At 43.4% G+C, this 20,866-nt stretch overlaps 1 protein-coding gene across 1 annotated transcript in view; it reads right to left on the bottom strand.

The window, feature by feature from the left end:
• Window positions 1–20,866, bottom strand: part of IGHMBP2 (immunoglobulin mu DNA binding protein 2) — a 326,225-nt gene that overhangs the window by 98,488 nt on the left and 206,871 nt on the right. Inside the window, exons 10-12 of the mRNA XM_078682888.1 lie at window positions 17,834–17,952; window positions 17,411–17,505; window positions 9,957–10,080 (exon numbers count right to left, since the gene is read on the bottom strand). Coding sequence (XP_078539014.1) covers window positions 9,957–10,080; window positions 17,411–17,505; window positions 17,834–17,952 — 338 coding nt within the window. The remainder of the gene's footprint in view (window positions 1–9,956; window positions 10,081–17,410; window positions 17,506–17,833; window positions 17,953–20,866) is intronic.

The raw sequence follows: 20,866 nt of genomic DNA, 5'->3' as shown, positions 1-20,866 counted from the left end.
TCTTACTTTTATTGTTGAAGAAGCAGACAGAGAGCAACAAATACAATCACATATAATACTCGCCGGACTTGAACGAGGTGAAGGTGACTTTTTTCAAAACAGAATGTCCGCTCTGTAATCCGCAATGAAGAGCTTGGCCAAGTTCAGTTGAGAGGTGTTATCAACAAGGTGACAACACAGGTGGCGCTCATTTATAAGCACCAATAGTAATTATGTAAACAATTTAATTTTACGCTGTAATGTGATGCAATTGTTGAAAGTCTGCAAATGGGTAACAAATTGGCATTTGCATCAAGGCTATGTTCAACTGCCAAAATGTGAACAGTTACTAAATCAGTTTGTGGTGCACAGGCTCCTCATGTTGTACATGCATTTCCAAATTGTGGAAGGTAGCTGCCCTATGATGGACCTCATGATAAGAGGTGATGTCATCTGGGGGTGGAGGTGATGTCATCTGGGGGTGAAGGTCTTGCGGTGTACAGGTCAGGGTCTGTTTCCGCTGACAGTTCTGCTTCATATTTGGACCTGGGGCCAAGAGGAGGGTCATAAAGGTCATAGGGTGGCCTTGGGCTCTCCCTATTGCAGAGTGTGAAGAAACCCTTGCTGAGTGTGGTGGAAAATCTACATGCAATATATGAGAAAAGGGAGTGGGTGGAGGAGTAGGAGGAAGCACAGGCAAAGGAAGAGGGGGGCCCATGGCTACTGACAACCACGGGGCTGCGGTAGGTGGAGCGGATTATGGACTCTGAAACCACCACGAAGCTGTTGGATCTTAAGGTGTGCCTGAAACAAATAGACATTAAGATACATGCGGTGTCGACAAGGCTGGACCATTTCACTAAGCGATTGACCTCTAGAATACCAGACTAAACGGAGCTGGTCTGTGATCTTGATGACCCCACGACCACCAAGAAAGCGCTGAAGCTGGAAAATCAGCTGCTGGTAATCTCTGTCAAGAATGAAGATCTCAAGGCACAGTCACGCTGTGATAATGTACACATTGCAAGTCTATCAGAGTCCACAAATATGGAGAGACCAAATAAACTTGTCAAAAATCTACTTTGTGAACTCTCTGGCCACTCCAATTTCAGGTCTACCTTGTAGTCAAGAGCTTGCATCAATCTCTTGCCCACAGGCCTCCCTCCAACTCTGTTCCACACACACAAAGTATCTGTATCCTTAATTTTCAGGACTTAGACATCATAATGTGTCTGTCCAGGGAATAGACATTCTATAATATCAGGGCTGCATTATGGCTATACACCCAGAATTCACCTTTCACAGTACAGGAGGCCCAGCGCAATTTGTCAATGTGAAAAGACTGCAATGTTCAAAACACATTAAATATTCTATTCAGTACCCGGCTATCCAGAGGGTTAAAGTACATTTTAAAAAACATTTTTTGTTAACTAATGCCGGTAATGCCGGTAAGGCTAATGAATTCTGCAAGACCCACATTGGCTCGATAAAAGTGTCAGCCCATGGAGATAGTCAGCCCACTGACCTGAATAAAGGTCCCAAGAAGAAGAAACGAATGACACGGACTAAGTATTTGCTTCTGGTACTGATGGGAGCAGGGGACTGAAGCCTACGAGATCCTTGTCATATGCCTATGGCTGCTGTGCTAGTTTTAGAGATTCTTCTTTGCCTGCATGCAGGGCTAACACATGCAAACCAGATCAGACCAGATCCACTCAGATCCAGAGGGCAGATACCTAATCCCCCAGCTTTTTTTTAGACAATCCTAGATGTTTTCACGAAAACAGACACAGAGATCATAGTGTGGGAAGGCTATCTCAATTTAATGATTAACCCAGCACTGGATAGATCATGGCAGGACAAGAGTCCTGAACCCCTTGCTGCTAATACACTCCTCCAGTTGATGGGCATGATGACATTATGGATATTTAGCACCTGCCAGATCGATGATTAATGTATCTTATTCTCCCAGATCCGTCCAGGGTGTGCAGAGGAGATCTAATGTTTACCAAGTGCATACTCTATTTACAGATATTCACCAGCTCAACCCACAAATGAAGGCCATAGCAGACTTTCTTGAGGTAGAAAAGGTCTCTGGCTGCCTGGAGTGACCATTTCTCTTAAGCGTATTTCAGAGTTTGGGTTCGAGTGATTATAGGTTGTGCTTAATAAACATTCTATACATCAGTCCTAAGGTGATATTTACAACTAATGACCTTCCAAATGGCTTAGGGTATGTGGGCAGAGTGACTAGTCAGGGCTCCCCTCTTTCCCCCCATGCTATATGTTATATGTATAGAGAGGCTGGTATGCTGGCTCAGTGAGAAGTAAATCAATAGGGGTCTTAAATTCCACAAAGGCCACATAATGCTGTCCATGTTTACAAAGTGACATTGTATTGATGATCAGCGATCCAGAGGGGAATCAATTGCAGTGGTGAATAGACTCAGATAATTAGAGACAACTATAATGCTAAAGATGGAGGAGATCGTTAAAGCTAATTATGGTACGACAGTGGAAACACTTACTCAGAGGATGAACATGTGGATTAAACTCCTGCTATATGTGGCAGACTGTATTTCACTCTTTAGACTATGGATCTTTCACAATTCTTTACCATAGGGCAAACACACTCATCCGATTAAATAATGTATTTTTCTATACTCTCTGTTCGGATCTTAGTAGTCTGGTGTGTCTTGTGTTGGTTGGGATATGCTCACACTACCGAGGAGGAGTTTCAATATCCTGGACGTCGGGTTGTACTATTTGGTGGCGCAGTTGGTTCTATACTGGGTCTGGAGCCCCACATCTAATACTGGAAAGGGATCAGATTGCGGCTAACCCGCAGTGCATAATATTCCCTAAAGGTTTGCAAAGACCCGAGAAAAATATGACTAACAGCATCGACTAATGTGTAGGCAAGGAAATGCATGAAGTAGAAGACTGCATGAAGTAGAAGACTGCTGCGAGACTACTCCCCTGCAATACCTTTACTCAATACCCAATTTTTGCCGTTAACCACCAAGCGAACAGTGAAAGAATTACTGTCCAAGGGAGGCGTTTCCCTTTTCAGTCACCTATATATTGACGGGGGCTATATAACACTAGATCAGTACACATTGGGCATGGAGATGAATCCCCGGGAGATATTAATGTATGTTCAACTTTGATATACAATTTATAGAAGCCACACTTGATTTCCAAAAAGAACCAATAGAACTTAAACCCTTGACGCAGACCATCCTATTCATTGTTTCCAGACACTGGGTGAGCAGACTATATTCCATGGTTAGGTAGACCTAAAATACAAAAACAGATTGTAGCAGCTTGTCATGGGAGTGGAACATTGGCAGCAGGATATACGAAGGCTGTTGGAGATACTGCTGTGCATAGATGGTGCAGGTATTCCTCAATTACAGCTATCAAATACTTACTTTTAAGTTCCTACAAAGGTCATATTGCACACACAGTACAATGCACAGAATTGATACAACAAGAGGTCACCAAAGACTTCAATGCCATGCTGCATATACATACATTATGCACCTTGTTTGGTTATCCTTGCACGCTCGCGAATACCGGCAACAGGTAATACAAACACAGATAATGCAAAAGGGTACCAATAATACCTCAATTTCAGCTTAAGGCCTTCCCACTGATGGCCCACTTGGGCTACTTGAAAAAGGTTGTTTGGGTCACTAGATGTTTTGCTGCACTTGAATTGGTCCTGCCTTAGCGCTGGATCACCATATCATGGACATGGGCCTGGCTAAACAAGTGAAGGCATGAATTAAAGATATGCTGGCTATGGGCCAACACACAATGCCAGATTCCCGAGGGCTCTTGTGCCAAGGGCAATAAAGGATGTGCCATCATACTGTGTATCAGGGGGTACCACTGGATAGGCATGAATCTGTGACTAATTTACACCATAAATTCATATGCCTAACATCATGGGACTGTAGAACTAAAGAACACTACACACGCCAAGATCATATGTTTCATTGACTCCCTTATTGGGCAAAGCTGTGGGTGATGTGTAGATTTACTTCTGTTTTTCCTTCCTTCTTAATCCTTGCTTGTCTTTTGTCCGTTGGATCTTTTTCTGGCAAGACACAATGACTTTTTAATGTTTGAGAAGGTCTTTTTTTACCAATGCACAGTGGAATTGCTTTGTATTTAAATATTTTTCCAAAAAAGCCTTTTGTTTATTGTAAAGTGAATATCCAATAAAAGGATGCGGAATCCCTTTTAGAAAACGCGACACAATGGGTGATTTGAATAATGAGAGCTGATTAGGGCTGAAAAGTATCCCACAACAGTATGCAAAACCTTATCTGGCCAAATATTACAGAAACAAAAACATGACAGACTTTCTAACCTGTAGAGGGCCAGCCTGCTTTCTCTTCCCACCAGGTGCCAAGCTTGGATCAACTGCCCAAATAAACTGATTTGGTGGAAGGGTGGCTAGCAGCCAAATTACATTAAAAACCTCAGATGATCGATGAAAGCCCCTCAATCGGTTCTGTTTAATCTCCACACGTAAGAACTAGAAATTCAGGGCCACCAGAATCAACTGTGCTCAGTCTTGGCTCAGTTAGCTCACAACTTGAGGGATCAGAGGTAGAAATGTGTAAAGGAGGCCATAGTCCCAGCAAAAGTGGAATGTGTCTAGCAGAGACTCTTCCGTAGAGAACTCCAGAGTGCAAAATGCTGAACAATTAGTTTTTGGGAGGTAGAAAACAGGTCTACCAATGGCATGCCTCACTGCAAACGATACTCTGCGCCCTTTATGGATGCATATACCCCTTGGGATTGTCAAGCCGACCCCTTTTGACCTCATCTGCACTGATGTTGAGGGGACCCGCTAGGAATTTTCTGAACTGGGAAATCCTGTTAATTGCCAGTCACTGCAAAAACCTCGCCATATCTTCCTTGCTGCAGTACAACATGCTGTTGTTCATTAACACCTTGATCACTTGGTCATTGATAGAAGATGAAAAGGCCTTTAGGGAAAGCCAGATGGCTTGCAGCTTCAAAAGCCTTATGTGATAGTACTGCTCAATCTGAAACTAGAGACATCTGTCTTCCACCTGGTCCAGATGACCTCTGCAGACCATAGACAATGTATGCATCTTTACAGTAAGCTCTGGAGGGGCAAGAAAGACGGCTTGTCACACGTCAGATTGGTGTTTGTCATCCATCACTAGAGGTCCTAAACCACCTAGTTTATGATGCATATTATGACCCAAGGAAAACACCAGTGCTGGGCCCACTGGGGCTGCAGATCCCATTGACGGGCCCAAATACGCCATACGCCAACGGAGGTGAAGCACTAGTAAGATGCATGATGCCAAGAGCTCATACAGCCTCAACCATAAGGGATGGAAAAGAAGCTTTCGTCTGAAATACTGGGATCATTGCTTGAATGTCCTGGACTCGCTGCGGTAAGGCCTTCCACACCAGTGTCCAGAACAGCCCCGATAAAGAGATTGCTTTGAAATGCACTGGGCCCACTGATGGGAAACTCCAAAGTGTGCAGCTACAACACTATTGGTTGTAGATGGTCAAGACTAGTTGCCGCAAGCATACCTTCAGCAGCCATTCATCAAGGTATGGAATACTTGTATAATTGATCTGCTCCTATGTGCCACAACCACTGACATGATGTTTGTACAGACCAGAGGGGCAAATGTAAGCCAGAAGAGCAGTTTGGTAAATTGGAAATGGTTTGAGAGTCTGAGGTTTGTAATAATTGTTTTGTCCTTTATCCTTCTCGGGGACCAGAAATACTGTAAGCAACACCCCAGACCTCTATCCACATCTAGTACGAGTCTGATCACCCCTTTGGCGAGCAACATTGTTACTTCTCTTATGTAGCTCAGATTTGTCGTTCTGGAGACGAGATGGGGTCGCAATGGAGGTCACTGCTGACACTGGTCATCATACAGGAACTAAAGAGTTTCCCAGTCCAGTCTGGTGTCTGGGGAGATTCACTAGGCAAGTAATCTATGATGAGAAGTAGCCATGAAAAGGAAAGGCTGATTATGAAGATACATGAAGGCAGAAAGGGCAGCCAAGAGACTTTTAACTGTAACCACTACCATTCAGTTCAGAGCAAGGTACAAACCGAATCGAAGGATGTTGGAAAGAGAGAGCCTACAAGATGAGTTGATGCTGGGAAAATATCCCTGTGTTGCTCAACAGATGGCTCATCTTCCAGCATAGGATCCAATATACCACACTGCTCAGTCCATTGATATAATGGGTGATAGTGATGTTGTCCGACAGAAACTGAAGGTTGCTCACTGAGATGGAAGGTCGAAATACATTCATGACCAGTCAGACCATCGGCAGCTGGAGCACATATATGTGCAGGCGCTGTATTGGTGTGGTCCAGAGGCCCTGCTCTTGTCACGCAGATGGGCACCCCATGCTACTAAGAATGCGTCCGTAAATACAGTAGAGAAGCTGCGACAGGAAGAAAGAATGACCCACCAAACGTTCGGCGGATCCGGCCACCCAGTGCAGATCTTGATGACCAGGGAGAGAGATGTGTACATGGGCCAAGAGGCTTCCCCGATGCTGCCGCAACTGTGAACTCAGGCACCAATAAAGGGCCCTCACCTGTCATTTGATGTGTGGCACCAACAGAATGCAAGAGGCTAAGCAGAGGCAAGACCTGCAGTACCGGAATCAGAGTTTGAGTCAGAAACCCCTGAATAATCTCCATGAATAGCTATGATTTTGTGAGGTGGAAGAAAGGCCTTCATAAGGGTTGTGTCTACTACCACCCCTATGAAAAGTAGCCTCTGAGTTGGAGAGAGTGAGACTTTCGGGTGATGGTGATCGTCCACTTGACCTATTCCTTGACCTGGGTTGGTGACTCCATTTTCATTGGCCATTCTTCCAAAAATTCAAATACACCTGACCATCGCAATGAAACTTCCACAATTACCAGCACTTTTAGAAAGACATGCGGAGCAGTTATCAGTCTGAATAAGAGATAGTGCTGGTTGCCTCCAGGTGTACCTCAGTTGACATCAGTCGGTGGGGAGGATTGGAAGATGGGAGTAAGTATACTGAAGATGCAGGGACACCAACCAATGCCCCTCATTCAGGGCCATTAGAACTTGGCACAGGGGCAGCATCCAGAACTTTTCAAGTTCAGAGGGTGCAGGTCCAGGATGGGTTCTAGACCTCTGTCCTTCATGGGGACCAAGATGTAAAGGGAGCTGAATGCTGTGCTCCTATCCAGAGACACATCTTCTATGGTCCCTTTGCTCAGCAAGGCAAGAATGTCAGCCTCCAAGCTATCAGCATGTGCCAAAGAGCACATCCTGGTGAAAGGATGGTGGTCCGGTAGGAAAGATACAGCATAGCCCTTGCTCTTTAGCTGGCTCCCAAATGGAAGAAAAATGGGTGCCCCCACCAGAAGATGATAGCTCAAGGGGTGGGAGTCCACGAGGTTTTGAGGGAAACAGAACCTGTGCAAGATGGTGGATCTGCTCAAAAATGATGTTGAGAAGAGATTCTCGTAAGTTAAAGGAAATGGGCCATAGTACTTTTGGTACATTCAGTACAGGGGTTCCATTGCCTAATAAACTCACTCTGAGAGAATCCTCCTTTATTACCTCCCAAGCATTGGATATAGAATATTTTTGTAATAAACACTCTATTATGCTTTCAGTTAAAATGCTTGGTCATGCAAATGTTTTCACCTACCTCACAGATCTTCCAAATCCCAAAACGTGCTTGGAACTACTTAAAATGTGGCCTGGCTGTAATCCATTTTTTTCTCAATTCAAATGGTACACTGGAATAAGAGATAATAATGGAATATGTAAATATGTTTTTTTATGAAATGTTCTATTTGCCACAATCTTATTGATTATCCTTGTTATTTACTCACTTGTAATATTTTTTAAAGCCAGTTCTTTTAAGATATCAGATTTGGTCATGGTCTAAGGCAATTGCTTTTTTGGTGATTAGACCTTTTTTTTTTAATGTTGCCATCGGTATTGCATGTTTTTTTTAAATGTTTATTAAACATCAAGGGTTAGTTGTTAACGATGTTAAGATGATGGTTTATGAGATTGTTATATGTTTTTAATGATGGTTTATTATTATTCAAACTTTCAAACTGCTATTGGCGCGTCTTTCGGCACCCTCCACCCCCAGTCCTTAGGAGAGAGAGAGCTACTGGAATGTCTAGACTAGTAGAGAAAGTTGCTTTGCAGGGCAAGGCTTCCATGTATTAGCCCCAAATACTTCCTTCCCTGATTATGAATATGTCTCCCTTTGGAGTCTAGTCCAGCAAGAGAGCTATAGTTCTGCTGTTTTTGAAACATTAAGGGGAGGAGGTGACCTTCTCTCTGATGAGCTGCTTGTCATTAAAGGAAATTTCCATAGTTGTGGCTTGCGCGCCTCCGGCGAATCTAGTGAAAGCATCCAATTGTGTTGGTGTACTATGAAAACCATGCCCATGGACCAAGCAATGAGTCCAGGCCGCGCTTCAAGATCTGTTTGTATGCCTCCGAACCGCCATTTTCCTGAGAAATCTGGCTTTTTCATGTGGTCCGGCAAGCTGATTACAGTAGGTACTTGGCAATTCCCATAAGGCATGAACGTATTGGCTCAGAAGACAGTTTGCACTAATTGTGTGAAGGATGACACTATTGGAAGTGAAAAGTCTTCAGATAATGGATTCAAATTCCTTTGACTCTATTTGGAGATGCCGTAGGAAAGGCATTCACTTATGAAAGAAGCTTGGACTATCAGATTTTCCAGTGATGGGTGAGAAGCCAAACAAGCATTGGTAATGCTCCGGTTTCGCCTATGTGATGAGAGCTGTTTTCATCAGTCAACGCCCGGGACAAAGGAAAGAGCTCCCTGACAAATAACAAGGGAGTGGAGAGGATGTGGAGCAGTGGCCAGAGCTGCTGACTCAGTGCAACATACTGTGATTCTATGCAAATTACTGACTTTCTCCGGGTGATAAATTGCTGCATAAATATGCTGCAAGAGTAAAAAGCAAAAACGGGCAAAACTTTATGAAAAATGAGTGCCAAAGCGGATGTTATCAGTATATCCGCTATGGGAAACTGATAAGAGAAACAGATGAGGAATAAGCATTGGTAAATGCAGGAAAATATGCTCCCTCCAATATAAATGGAGGAAAAGTAGGTGCCACACACAGAAACAAATGCAAAGCCAGGAAAGAGAGAAGGCGGGATGTAAGCCCTTTTAAATTTATATTAAAAACAAAAGACTTTGCAAGCACATTGCAAATGCTGTGCAGGCGAACCCTAAAAATATGACTCACCAGGAGCAGTACTTGGTATCTGGGTATTTGTCTGTGGACTAATGAGCTTGGAGTTTTTTTCCATTCAGGATCCAGAAGGACCTTGTTAAATGTAAGCAAGGGCTGTGCCACTCGGGAGATGGGTTGCAAGATCGGGGGTCAAAATGTAAGACTTCACGAAGCGAGCAATTTTAATTTCCAAGGCTTACGTTGCTTTTTTTTTAACCAGTTATAAATGACAAAACTTCTAAAGCAGAGTCAGAGGGGTATGCATGGGGTGCATGGAGATACAGGGTTACAGGCCACAGTGTTGTGGTCTGATCCCAGACAGCACAGACAGATGTAACGTGGATCAAACGGGACCTCTTCTTGCAGCATCTGTAATAGGACATTTTATAGACAAGACACTGCAAGAGAGATCCAGACCTGATTTGATAAGGTGTGAAAAACAGGAACTGAGGACAGTGCTATTGATTGCCCCATATATACTCCAGGGGTGGAGTTGCAGCTGAAGCTGCATGGCACCGCCTTGCAGCACTGGAGATACATTGCTAATGAAATTCTAACCGGACCAGTCTGAAGCCTGGAAGGATAATTCATAAGGTGAGGAATGCACAAGACGATGCAGTCCTCAGAAATCCTTCTAACACGTAAGTGGTCCAGTAACACATACCTTTTTTGTTAGAACGCACAAAAGACAACACAACAGCTTCCTTTTCTCTTCCTTGGAATCCATCAACTGACTTGATTTCTAGTTCAGGGTGTCGATGACTAAGGTGCTTTCTAAGCATGTCCACCTGAAAAAGAACAGGAGAATTTCAGCGTTAATGATAGTTATACAAACATTGTCCGATGATTGACTAAATGAATGTTTTACTGTTCCTTGCATTCAGCGCATACAAGTTTCAGCATTGTTTGAAAATAAAAGAAACTGAGATTCACACATCGCGCTCAATATTGAACCTAACTCAAACTTGAACTGTAATGTGTGTTCCTCTAATTCGCTTATAACCTGACCTCCGTTGTTTCTGAATGTCAATAAAAACACTTATTCCGTTTCCATCTGAGATAAATATGCGTTTTCTTGACTAATTCAACAATATGTTCCACATAGTCTATTGTTATATATTAGGCGTCCTGATGCCTTTTTGCTACAGCCGCTATACAAACATGAACAATAAATAAAAGAATGTTTGGACCCAGGCAGAAATAAGGAGGCACTTTTTAGTAATCTTGAGAGTAATGATGAGGGAGGAACATGGCGGCCACTAGCTAAAAGGCCGCGGTCACGCTCCCTTGGGCTCTGCGTTGGGGGTCTTGATGTTGGTGCCCTGATTTTCTTTTTTTTAGTTAGTTTAAAACTTCCTCTCCTCCTACCTTAGTGGCTGTTTTGTTCGGTGAGTTTTCCTTCTATGGCTCCGGCGGAAGTGCGGTCTTGGATCCCCGCTGTGACCCCTTCGGGGTTAGGCGCTGGAAGGAAGCAGCGCGAGTGTGGCGACGCCAGGATAACGCCTGCTTCCTGCTCCGGATCGCCGGAGGCAGGGGCACCGACACCAGCTTCCACTCGAACCCCGAGACAAAAATCGAACGACTGGCAGATTTTAGGTGGCAGGCGGCAGACTGCCAGGTAGGTTGTTGGAGTCTCACTCTTCTCAAAGAAGATAGAACAGTCGGGCGGAACAAAGGTACGAAGGGGCTAACATCACTCCCAGGTTGTCCTACCGACTGCCTATCTGTAGCACCTATTTGTCTTGTTACAAGAGGACATTTGTGATTACCAGGTCACCTGTGGGGGGGAGAGGTGCCTCCTGCATGGAGACAGGCGACATGGCAAAAGTGGATATCTCACCACCTAAAACCAGAAGATATACTCTGCGAGCTAGAGTGGCCCACTCTTCCCTTAATATTGACATTACTCAGCCTATTTTGACCCCCCGAGTTTCCCCTCCTATATCTGAAGTCAGAGCGTCAGTTAAGCGGCGCCAGCAGATAGGGGACACAACGGAGTACAGGTCTGCCACTAAAGGGAGAGAGTATAGCAAGGGAAGTGGCAGGGGGAAGAAAACATCGCCCTCAAAGGTGAAAATTACTCCATCTGAAAACAAATTATAAAGTCATGTCTACTTCTATAGCAACTACTGGCGGGCCTATAAAGAGCGTTGTTCAGGACAGCCCCTTGGGAGGTGTGCAGTCTACAAAGCATCCCAGTTGTCGACACCAGTAAAACTTCAGACCAAATAAGTGTAGCGCCTGAAGCTGCGTTTTCCACCCAGCAGAGCACCCTGAAGGGGCCAAAGTTACTGGTCTCTTCGAGAGAGCTAGCTGAGAGTTCGGATGGTTTATTGGCATCAGCAGTAACTGCATCAGCTTTTCATCCTGCAGTGAGCCACTCCAATAGATACTCCGTCCTGGAAACACAAGATATTAAGGAAGCCCAGCAGAAGGTCACTAAAATTATAAGCGACACTGTCACTGAGAACCACGTTGCTTTAGACTCTATGACTCGCTCATTGGCTGATACACGACATGCTATGAAGGATGAGAGGACAAGTAGGTTTATGGTCTCAGAGACGTACCAGGCCGAGATGGATAGTAGTTTTTCGTTGTCAGAAGCAAACCAGGCGGCTACCCAATCATCCTGCGAAATGTTGGCTCAGAAATTGGAAGAAGTCACTATTAGAACAGATGCAATGGAGTCAGAGATTCCCAAACTTAAGGAAGCCATACATGCTACTTCAGCGGATGCGGCAAAATTATCAGCCCAAAACAAGGAACTAAAAGACGATCTTGAGCATCTGGAAAATCATTCTTGGAAACATAACTTAAGGCTCCTAAATATCCCCGAAGCCCTTGAGGGGTCCGATATAAATGGGTTTGCGATCTCCTTTTTAAAGGGAACAGTCTTAAAGAACTCGCCTAGTATAGATCTTCTACACGCGATCCAAAGGGTACACCACAATCCTTTTAAGAGGAATCCTGGCAGACTAAAGCCAAGAAAGATACTGGTTAATTTTCTGTCATACTCTGTTAAGGAGTTAATTTTATCTTCTGCTCTCAAGGAAGGCACCATAACATCCACAGGTCAAAACCCATTCTCCTTCTCTATAAGATCAGATATTTCACATATCACTGCAACAAAACAGTGGGAGTTGGGGAAGAGGCTTGAGGATTTAAAAAGTTTGGGGGCAGGCTCAATTGAGGTTCCCTGCGCAATTGCGCGTAATGTGGAAAAATCATATGCATCAGTTCGGCATGACTGAGGAGGTGGATGCCTTCATTGTTAAAATCAATATGGAGATGGAGGGTAGAGAGGGAGGGCGTTGAAGCTATGGGGCTTTTGGACATCAAGTCCCTAGATTTAACCAATAGTACTTACGTATTTGTTAGAAAGCCAGAGGGAGCGGTGATCGAATAGGCTTAGCCTATTGGAAGGGAGGGCTCCTCATGGGGGAAGGAGTCACAGGGTGTGGGGGTGGGAGGGTGGAGAGCAGTGGATAAATTAAAAAAATAAACCTCACCTCATCTGAATTTTAGGAAATGTTCGTCTAGCCAGCACCAAGGGTTTGTAAGTTGATGGCAGGAACTTCTACAAAAGATAGTAAGGATAACTTTATTTCCTGGAAAGTAAATGGGTTAAGATGTCCACGTAGACAAAGGCTGATCCTGAAATATTTAGAGCTGTCCCCAGCTCAGGTTTGTCTCTTACAAGAGACACATTTGAGTTTTGCAGAATGTGGCTCAATATTTTCTAGAATCCCCTGGATAAAATATTATTGCTCCTCACAACAAACGATCAATAGTAGGGGGGTTCCAATTCTGATTAGGCAGGGGGCTTCTTGTTCTATTATATCCGTGAAGACAAACCAGACAGGGAGGAGGATAGTGGCACAGTTGGATTTTGAAGGGATAGAATTAGTCTGTGCCTCCTTTTATGGGCTTAACGTTGATTACCCAGCCTACATCTGTAAATTGCAATCTAATTTAACTGTGGTAACTCCCCCCTTGATTATAGGTGGAGATTTTAATGTCCTCCTTGACCCATTAAACCCAGAGCCATTACATAGGGACCCCCGAATCCGTCGAACTATGAAAAATCTGTTGCACGACTTGGATCTAGTGGACGTCTGGAGGGCAAAGAGCGGAGATCTTCAGGGGTTCATGTTTTATAGTAAACAATATCGGCACTCATCCAGGATTGATTACATTCTAACTAATAGGTTTGTCCTGGATAGCCTGATGGGGGTCTCAGTATTGCTAAGTCACCTTTCGGATCATGCTCCAATGTCATTTTCAGATCTTGGGAAGAGCAATACGCTACAAACTAGATGGACGCTCAATAGAGCAAAGCTGTTAGACCCCGAACTTATCCGGGCCATTAAATCATCCTCTCTAGAATATTTTGTATTAAATATCGGCTCCACGACCATGGACTTTGTCTGGGATGCCTTTAAGGTCAATCTGAGGGGCAGGCAGCATGGGCTGATCTGCTCCAAGAGCCGGGTTGAGGCCCGGGAGCTTCACATTATTGAGGGAAGAATCCTGCAATTAGAAGCTGAGAAAAATCGACTAAGTCATGGGAGCCCAGGAAGTTTGGCAAAAGTCCAGGGAGATCTGGAGGGGGCCAGGCAGGAGTGTAGGGGTACATTGGACCAGAAGTGCAGGGCACAATGGCTCATTAAGAGCATGCAAAATTTTGAGTATGGGGAGAAGACTGGTGCTTTACTGGCTTGGAAAAGCCAGAGTTCACCGCTCAAAAAATAATATCAATGAGCTTATAATAAATAACAACGGAGAAAAATCAAGCAGTGTAGAGGACATGCAAACTTGCCTCCTCTCTCTTTTTTCGGACCTTTATAAAGAGAATGTAACCCCTTCCGTAGACCAAATACATGCTTGGTAAAGGGGTAAATCTTTGTTAATATTAACTGAAGCCAGTCACGTACTCCTTGATGCCCCCATTACCTCAGAAGAGATTAAAACTGTAATAAAGAAATTCAAAAATAATAAAGCATCAGGAATCGACGCACTTCCGAATGAAGTTTATATACTCCTATCAGATGAATTGCCCCCGGTACTGGGTATCTTGTTTAATTTAGTATATAGCCCAACAGGCCAGGTCCCTAGATCCTGGAAGGAAGCAACCACCGTACTGATATTAAAGCCAGGAAAGGACCCATTAAAAGCTGACTCCTATCATCCAATCTCCCTGCTAAATGCCGATGACAAGATCTTTATGGTTGTTTTGGCAGGGAGACTGGCCAAATTCGTCCCTAACCTGGTTAACATCGATCAGAAGGGCTTTGTAACCGGGAGATATTTCCAGGAGCAGACACAATTGCTGATAGGCAATATCGACTTGACCGTAGTAAGATCAGATCCCTTGGCAGTAGTTGCCTTGGATTCGGCCAACATTTAATAGGGTCTGTTGGGTGTATCTCTGGGAAATACTAGGGGCAATAAGCTTCGGCCCCATTTTTATTCAAACTCTGAGAAAATGTTATCAGGGAGCCTCTGAAAAGATTCTGTTGAACGGTATGCTCACTTCCAGTTTCAATATCCGGAGGGGAACAAGACAGGGTGTCCTATTTCACCTCTGTTTAATATCTACATAGAGCCATTGGCGCAAGCCATAAGACTGGATGACTCAATTTATCCCTTCAAATCCCAGGATTACCCATGTAAACTAGCCCTGTATGCCAATTATATAATACTATATACCAGTAATCCGGGTGCGACAATTCCACAGGTTGAAGCTCTCTTGGAAGAATTTGGCTCGATCTCTGGCTTCTTAGCCAACTCTTCCAAAACGGATGTGATGTGTTGGAATATCGATAAAGAAGATTGGCTTAAAGCTTCTTTTGCTATGGCCCGCCTAGACCAGGATGGAACTGGGGATAGCTCTATAAACATCTGGCAGCCCCATATGAACTGGGGCCGAGACTTGAGAATAATATAATTTGTGTTGTCTTTCCATATGGTCCTATGATTACACCAAGCCTCTAACAAACGGGACCGGTCGGGTCAACCTAAGCAAGTGCAGTAAGCCGTAGGGCGCCCAGTCAGAGAATGACAGCTTTTTAAGATCTGCAGAAGCTTATTGGTGAGATGAGAGCAACAAAAAAAAAAAGAAATAAGGAGGCACAGAGATTATCCCTAGGATAAGATGACCAGAGAGGCCATGCTTTAAATGCGCCTACCACTGATGCCATGCGATTCAGCGAATTAGTTAAACAAAATGGAGGGTACTGTGGTATGCTATGCATTGAAGCCAAGACTCAGCACAAATTATGTCATCAGTAACCTCCTACTAACTTTGCCAGAACCATGGCTAACTCGATCAATCCTGAGGATGCCCTCTCTATATAATAGTACCAGCCCTGCCAAGTTTCCCAGTTCCAGGTGTTCATTACAAAATAGGACAACGAGTTCCAGAATTCATAGAAAAAACCTGGACTAGAGCAGCACATCAAGCATTGGAAATGGAAAACTTAGCAGCTATGTACACTAGCAACACTAAATACTGACCAAAACACTACACACAGTCTAGGCGACTATTTGTAGAGCAATGAACTGTGAAAGGGTTCATTTGCGGCAACATGTTTTGAGCTGGTATAAGCTCAACGAATAAATAAATAAGCATGGTTATCTTGCTTTAAACAGGATTACTAGTGCCGTTACCCTAAGGTATAGCAAGAATAGTAGTGATGAGTAGCTGCTGTGTAAAAAAATGTGGCTACTGCGTCTGAGCCGAGTATTATGCTACAGAACGGTCACTTGTCAAACAATTTGCAAACCTAAGATTACACAGAAAACAATTACAACTTATATTATTTGTGCATTCCTGGACACTGTGACTACGCTTATAAATTCTTCCAGTTATGGAGTAAATAAGTCAAAGGATGCACTTACTGCATTGACTTGCATTGTGGATCCCCCCCACCGGCCTTTTTATTCTCTAGCTTGACAGTACAGCTGTTGCCAGACAATTATGTGAGAGGGGCTTTGGCTCTGCCCACATGTTGGGAGCCAGGAGTTAATGTTTTGATTGGTTGGAAGTTGGTGCTTCCACATTAAATTGCTTGCTCCCCACACAGCTGTGGTCATTTTGTTTATATATCCAGCCTGATGAGGCTGAATTTTCAGGGGCACACACACGACACTGTAATGCTATTAAAGTGTCTTAGATAACTAGATCATTGATGGCGTTTTACTCTGGCAGCAGCACAGATAGGAGGAGGGCAGTTATTAACCTACATGGATTACACACTATAAAAAAGTATGCAAAAAAAGTTATTGAAAAGACTAAGTACCTCAGGAAAGGTTTCTGAGGGTGCAGAAATAAAGGAATGGGTGTCAGCATGCATGGGTGGAGCTTATGTAAGGCTCAGTTCTTCATTTTCGGAGCAGAACTACATTGGGGCATTACCACACAACCTACCAGTGCGCAGGATTACTGCATTGAAGTTTTCGGATCCAGTCTGACACGTGGAGAATATTCACAAGATGAGGAATCTGCAGTTAGAAGGATCCTGCAGAAATATGTCGTCTTAGAGGACAGGAAAGGTCATAACCAACCTTCTTTTTTTAAATATTGCACCAGAAGACATGAACAAAGAGTTCGCCTACGTCTACCAAGGACAATATTTTACAGATAGGTCTATTCCTTTTCAATTTCAGGCTACCCTCATAAATATTCTGAGAGCTCCCCACTGGACTGAGGCCATACCGGGCAAACATTCAAAACGTGCAGTGAGCAGTAAAATCCCTTTGATGATCCAGTAAACGTAAGTGGGTGAGTGTCTTAAGTCCTTTTAAAAACAAAATCATACCAAATAAGAATCAACTTTTCAAAGGTTCTTCAGACAATACTTCAGAACCCTCATTGGCACACACACAGATAAACACGACATACCTTTTCAGCTTAGATTGTTTTGCAGAGTAGCTTGCATTATATACATTATGATATCTAGGCAAAACGTTGATGGGGATTCTAGTATTCACGTAGCTTGGTGCTCATGTCCGGTTGTTTTCAGTAACTGTAACACTTTTTCTCCATGTTACTATGCTTACTATTCCGAACACCTGGAACATATTTATGCTATGCAATTTTCTAAAAACAATAGCTACCTGAAGATTGTATGGTGCAATGACGGCAATGTCGCGAGCTTTGACACCAGCATCCACCAATGCCTGAAGGTGCAAACCAACGAGCCGAACTTCACCTGCAGCAGAGAGACAACATGTTTGAACAAATGAAAACAAGTCAAACCTTACTGCTCTAAGCAATAAATTCTGCATTTCTATTATGTAAAACGTTCTCCAGAGATTCTTCCTAACCACAAAGTTGAGCAGAAATTAAAAAGTTTTACAATATATTTTTCAGAAATGTCTGAATCTTTACATTTGAATTGGCAGACACAACGTTTGGATCTGGAAGTACTAACTCGTGTGGCAAACAAATGTAACCTGGCAAGGGGAACAGGTTTAATTCAGACAAATGAGCATAAGTCCTAAACGCAAAGTCATAGTTATACATTAAAGTGATAATACCTTCGTTTCCAATGGATTGCTCGTTTTCTTCATTAAGTTCAAAAAGACCACAACCTGCTGTGTCAATAAGCAGCAAAGGAATAGAAGTTTCTTCTGTTAGAGCAACGCCAGGTAAATCCCTAATAAATAAAAAAATAGCAAGTCCGCTAAAGTAAAGCAATTCAGGAAATGTAGAACAGTTTCATTTCAATTGTACTGCAGGCTGGAAAGTATATAGTAACATTAAAGTTAATGAAAAGAAAATTCAATCATTGTATTGTCATATTTGCGTTACCTAACCTGCCTATAACGATCGCCTCACATTAAAATACCTATCGAACCAAATCCGACAAAATTATGCAAAAGCCCATTATATAAACAAGGATTTCCAACCCATCTACCTACAGCATCTGAGAGTCTTGCCCTGCCAAGTGGGGCAGTCTAGTCCTGGACCGTTGGAAGTGGATATAAATGCTGCACATGCAAAAATCCACTCATCGCCATCGTTGCGCCTCTCAGAACCGGCGCATCTCCTTGGACGACGATGCATCACAGCTGCTGCGAGGATGGAGTATACAGCGCTTCGCCATTGGTGAGGCACATCACCTACAGCTTCGACTTTGCAGGTCTCTGAAACGACACATCACCTTCATCTAATGCAGCGTTTCCCAAACTGTGGTCCTCGGACCCCCAGGGGTCCGTGACACATTCCCGGGGGGGGGGGGGTCCGCAAGAGGCAGTTTTAAAAGCACTGCAAAGTTCCTTGTCTAATTAGCAGTTTTAGAGCAACAATAAAAGTGTCAAAATAACGCCAGTGATTAATGCACCTGCTGGAGTGATGAGAGTTTTGTCCAGTTGCAGCTTTGAGATATCTAACGTAGCACAGAACAGAGGGTGCAAAGAACGTGTACCATGCATTAATAAAAAAAAAAGTGTTTTATGTGCATTGTTCAGAGGGTTGCTGCTTTTGTCACAGATTTTTTTGTTACTCTACAGTTCATAAGTGACAATCGTAATCTAGCACAGTGACCTATAAACTGTCATTAAAGAACTGCTTGCAAACTGCATGGTACAAGTTAGTAACTTTTGGTTTTTCCAAGTCTTTCATTATCCTGATGCTGCTAAAAAGGTTTATTTGGGCGGAAATACATTTTTATTTTTTAAAGTCAATGCTAACCACTAGCTGATGTTCTGAATCCCAAGTTTGCCCTTCTCCGGATCAAGAACTCTACAATGCCTACAAGTATGAATGACATGTGAATCCTACACATTGTAGTACCCTTTGCCTTATGTAACATTTTCTATACACTGATTTACACGTATGATTCATTGTCTCTATATGTATGTGATGTAAAGTGCTCCGACATCCTACAATGGTATGAGAGATGCTATAAAACAAATGAAATACATGTAACAGAGAGGCTATGGAGAGATGAGAGGCACTGCTGAAGGATGATAATAAGGGAATCATTGAAGAACCCCAACAAAGATTGTCGTATCCTGGTGTATAGTAAGGTCTTCATTTACTATTCGTTAAAAGCCAAAACAATTTAATATACAATGATATATGTGTTTTAGACTGCGCCAATGTTTCCTAAATTTCTTTGAGGGAGAGCCTCCCAAAGCCCCCTTTGTAGTGGTCAGGCTCACTCGCTGCACTTGGTGTGCACTGTATGGCGACTGGTCTGAAAGCATTTGCCAGGGCTGCTTTGGGTTTCCAGTCTGGCCGTATCAGGAGCAGGAGCCTTGTACTGCGAAATAAAACCAACCATTTAAAAGTTAGTCACAGAGATGCAGCACCAACTTTCCCATTAAAATGTTTTTTTTTGTGCAAATTCTTTGAATATAAAATACTAAGGGGGATATTAACAACAGAAGTGGCAGAGAGTGTCGTTGGCCTCCTTGGCTTAACGACATGCTCCACCACTTTGGAAACAGCGGGCTGCACCATATTTACAAGAATATGGTGCAGCCTGTGTTTCCCCCTGTGCTGGCGCTACACTTAGCAGTGTAGCGCCAACGGGGAACCCTTGCACCATAGTGCAAGGGTGTGTGTATGCAGTGGAAGATTGTATATGTGCAGGAAGGTCCCGCTTCAATCTTGAAATTCGGTTTTGTCACTTCTATCTGTGCTGCTTAATGCAGCACACATGGAAGTTACAAAATGGCCTTTTTTAAAAGATTGTTTATGTGCAGGAAGGGTCACCTTCCTGAACATAAACAATCCAAGGCGTTTTGCTTTTTCCATGTGTGCTGTACAAAGCAGCACCCATTGAAAAAACAAAAACGAGGAGAAATAAAGGATTTCTCCTCGGTTTCCCAAGTTAAGACCTGGTTTTCCCTGACTTAATTTTGGCCCCACCTCCTATTTATGCTGCCCTTGTAAATAGGGGGCAGTGTCAAAATCAATAGGTGTTGCGGTGGAATGCCCACCGCAACACCCACTCCCCACCCCTTTCACGCTAGGCCTTGTGTGAAAGGGGACCTTATTTACAAGGCAGCGTTTAGCCATGTTAAGTGGGTTAAGTGGCTTAACGCTGCCTTGTAAATAAGGCAAAGTCTCGATTGCCATGGGAACGTTGCAAAAAGTGATGTTCCCATGGAGAAAGGGGCTTCTAAATATGCCCCTAAAATCCTTAGTAATTCGAGTATTAGTTTTGTGTGCACGCATGTTTATTTTTTCTGAATTACTGTTTTAATGTTTGAAATTTAAATCATAGAAATTGCTTCGGGGTCCCCGGCTTCCAGCGGTGACTCAGTGGGGGTCCTCAGGAGTCAAAAGTTTGGGAACCACTGATCTAAAGGATAAAAGACAACACATTGCCTCCTCTTCTCCACACATCGGATCGTCGAAAACGACCGCCAATAAAGTACTTTGCAGCGAGACAAGTTTGGTCCATGTATCCCACACGCACTCCATCGCGGTCAGCCTGCACTTTTGGATTTGACTCAGTCAGTGCGACCAGAAAGCCCTGGTTGGCGCTTTATGCTTTTAAGCACTACATTTCAGTATATTCTTTACAAAAATCATAACTCTGGTTATACTTTTTGGAT

The sequence above is a fragment of the Lissotriton helveticus genome, chromosome 3_1, assembly GCF_964261635.1.
Source record: "Lissotriton helveticus chromosome 3_1, aLisHel1.1, whole genome shotgun sequence".
Taxonomy (NCBI): domain Eukaryota; kingdom Metazoa; phylum Chordata; class Amphibia; order Caudata; family Salamandridae; genus Lissotriton; species Lissotriton helveticus.
Note: the sequence above shows the minus strand (reverse complement) of the source record. Positions and strands in the feature narration are given on the sequence as shown.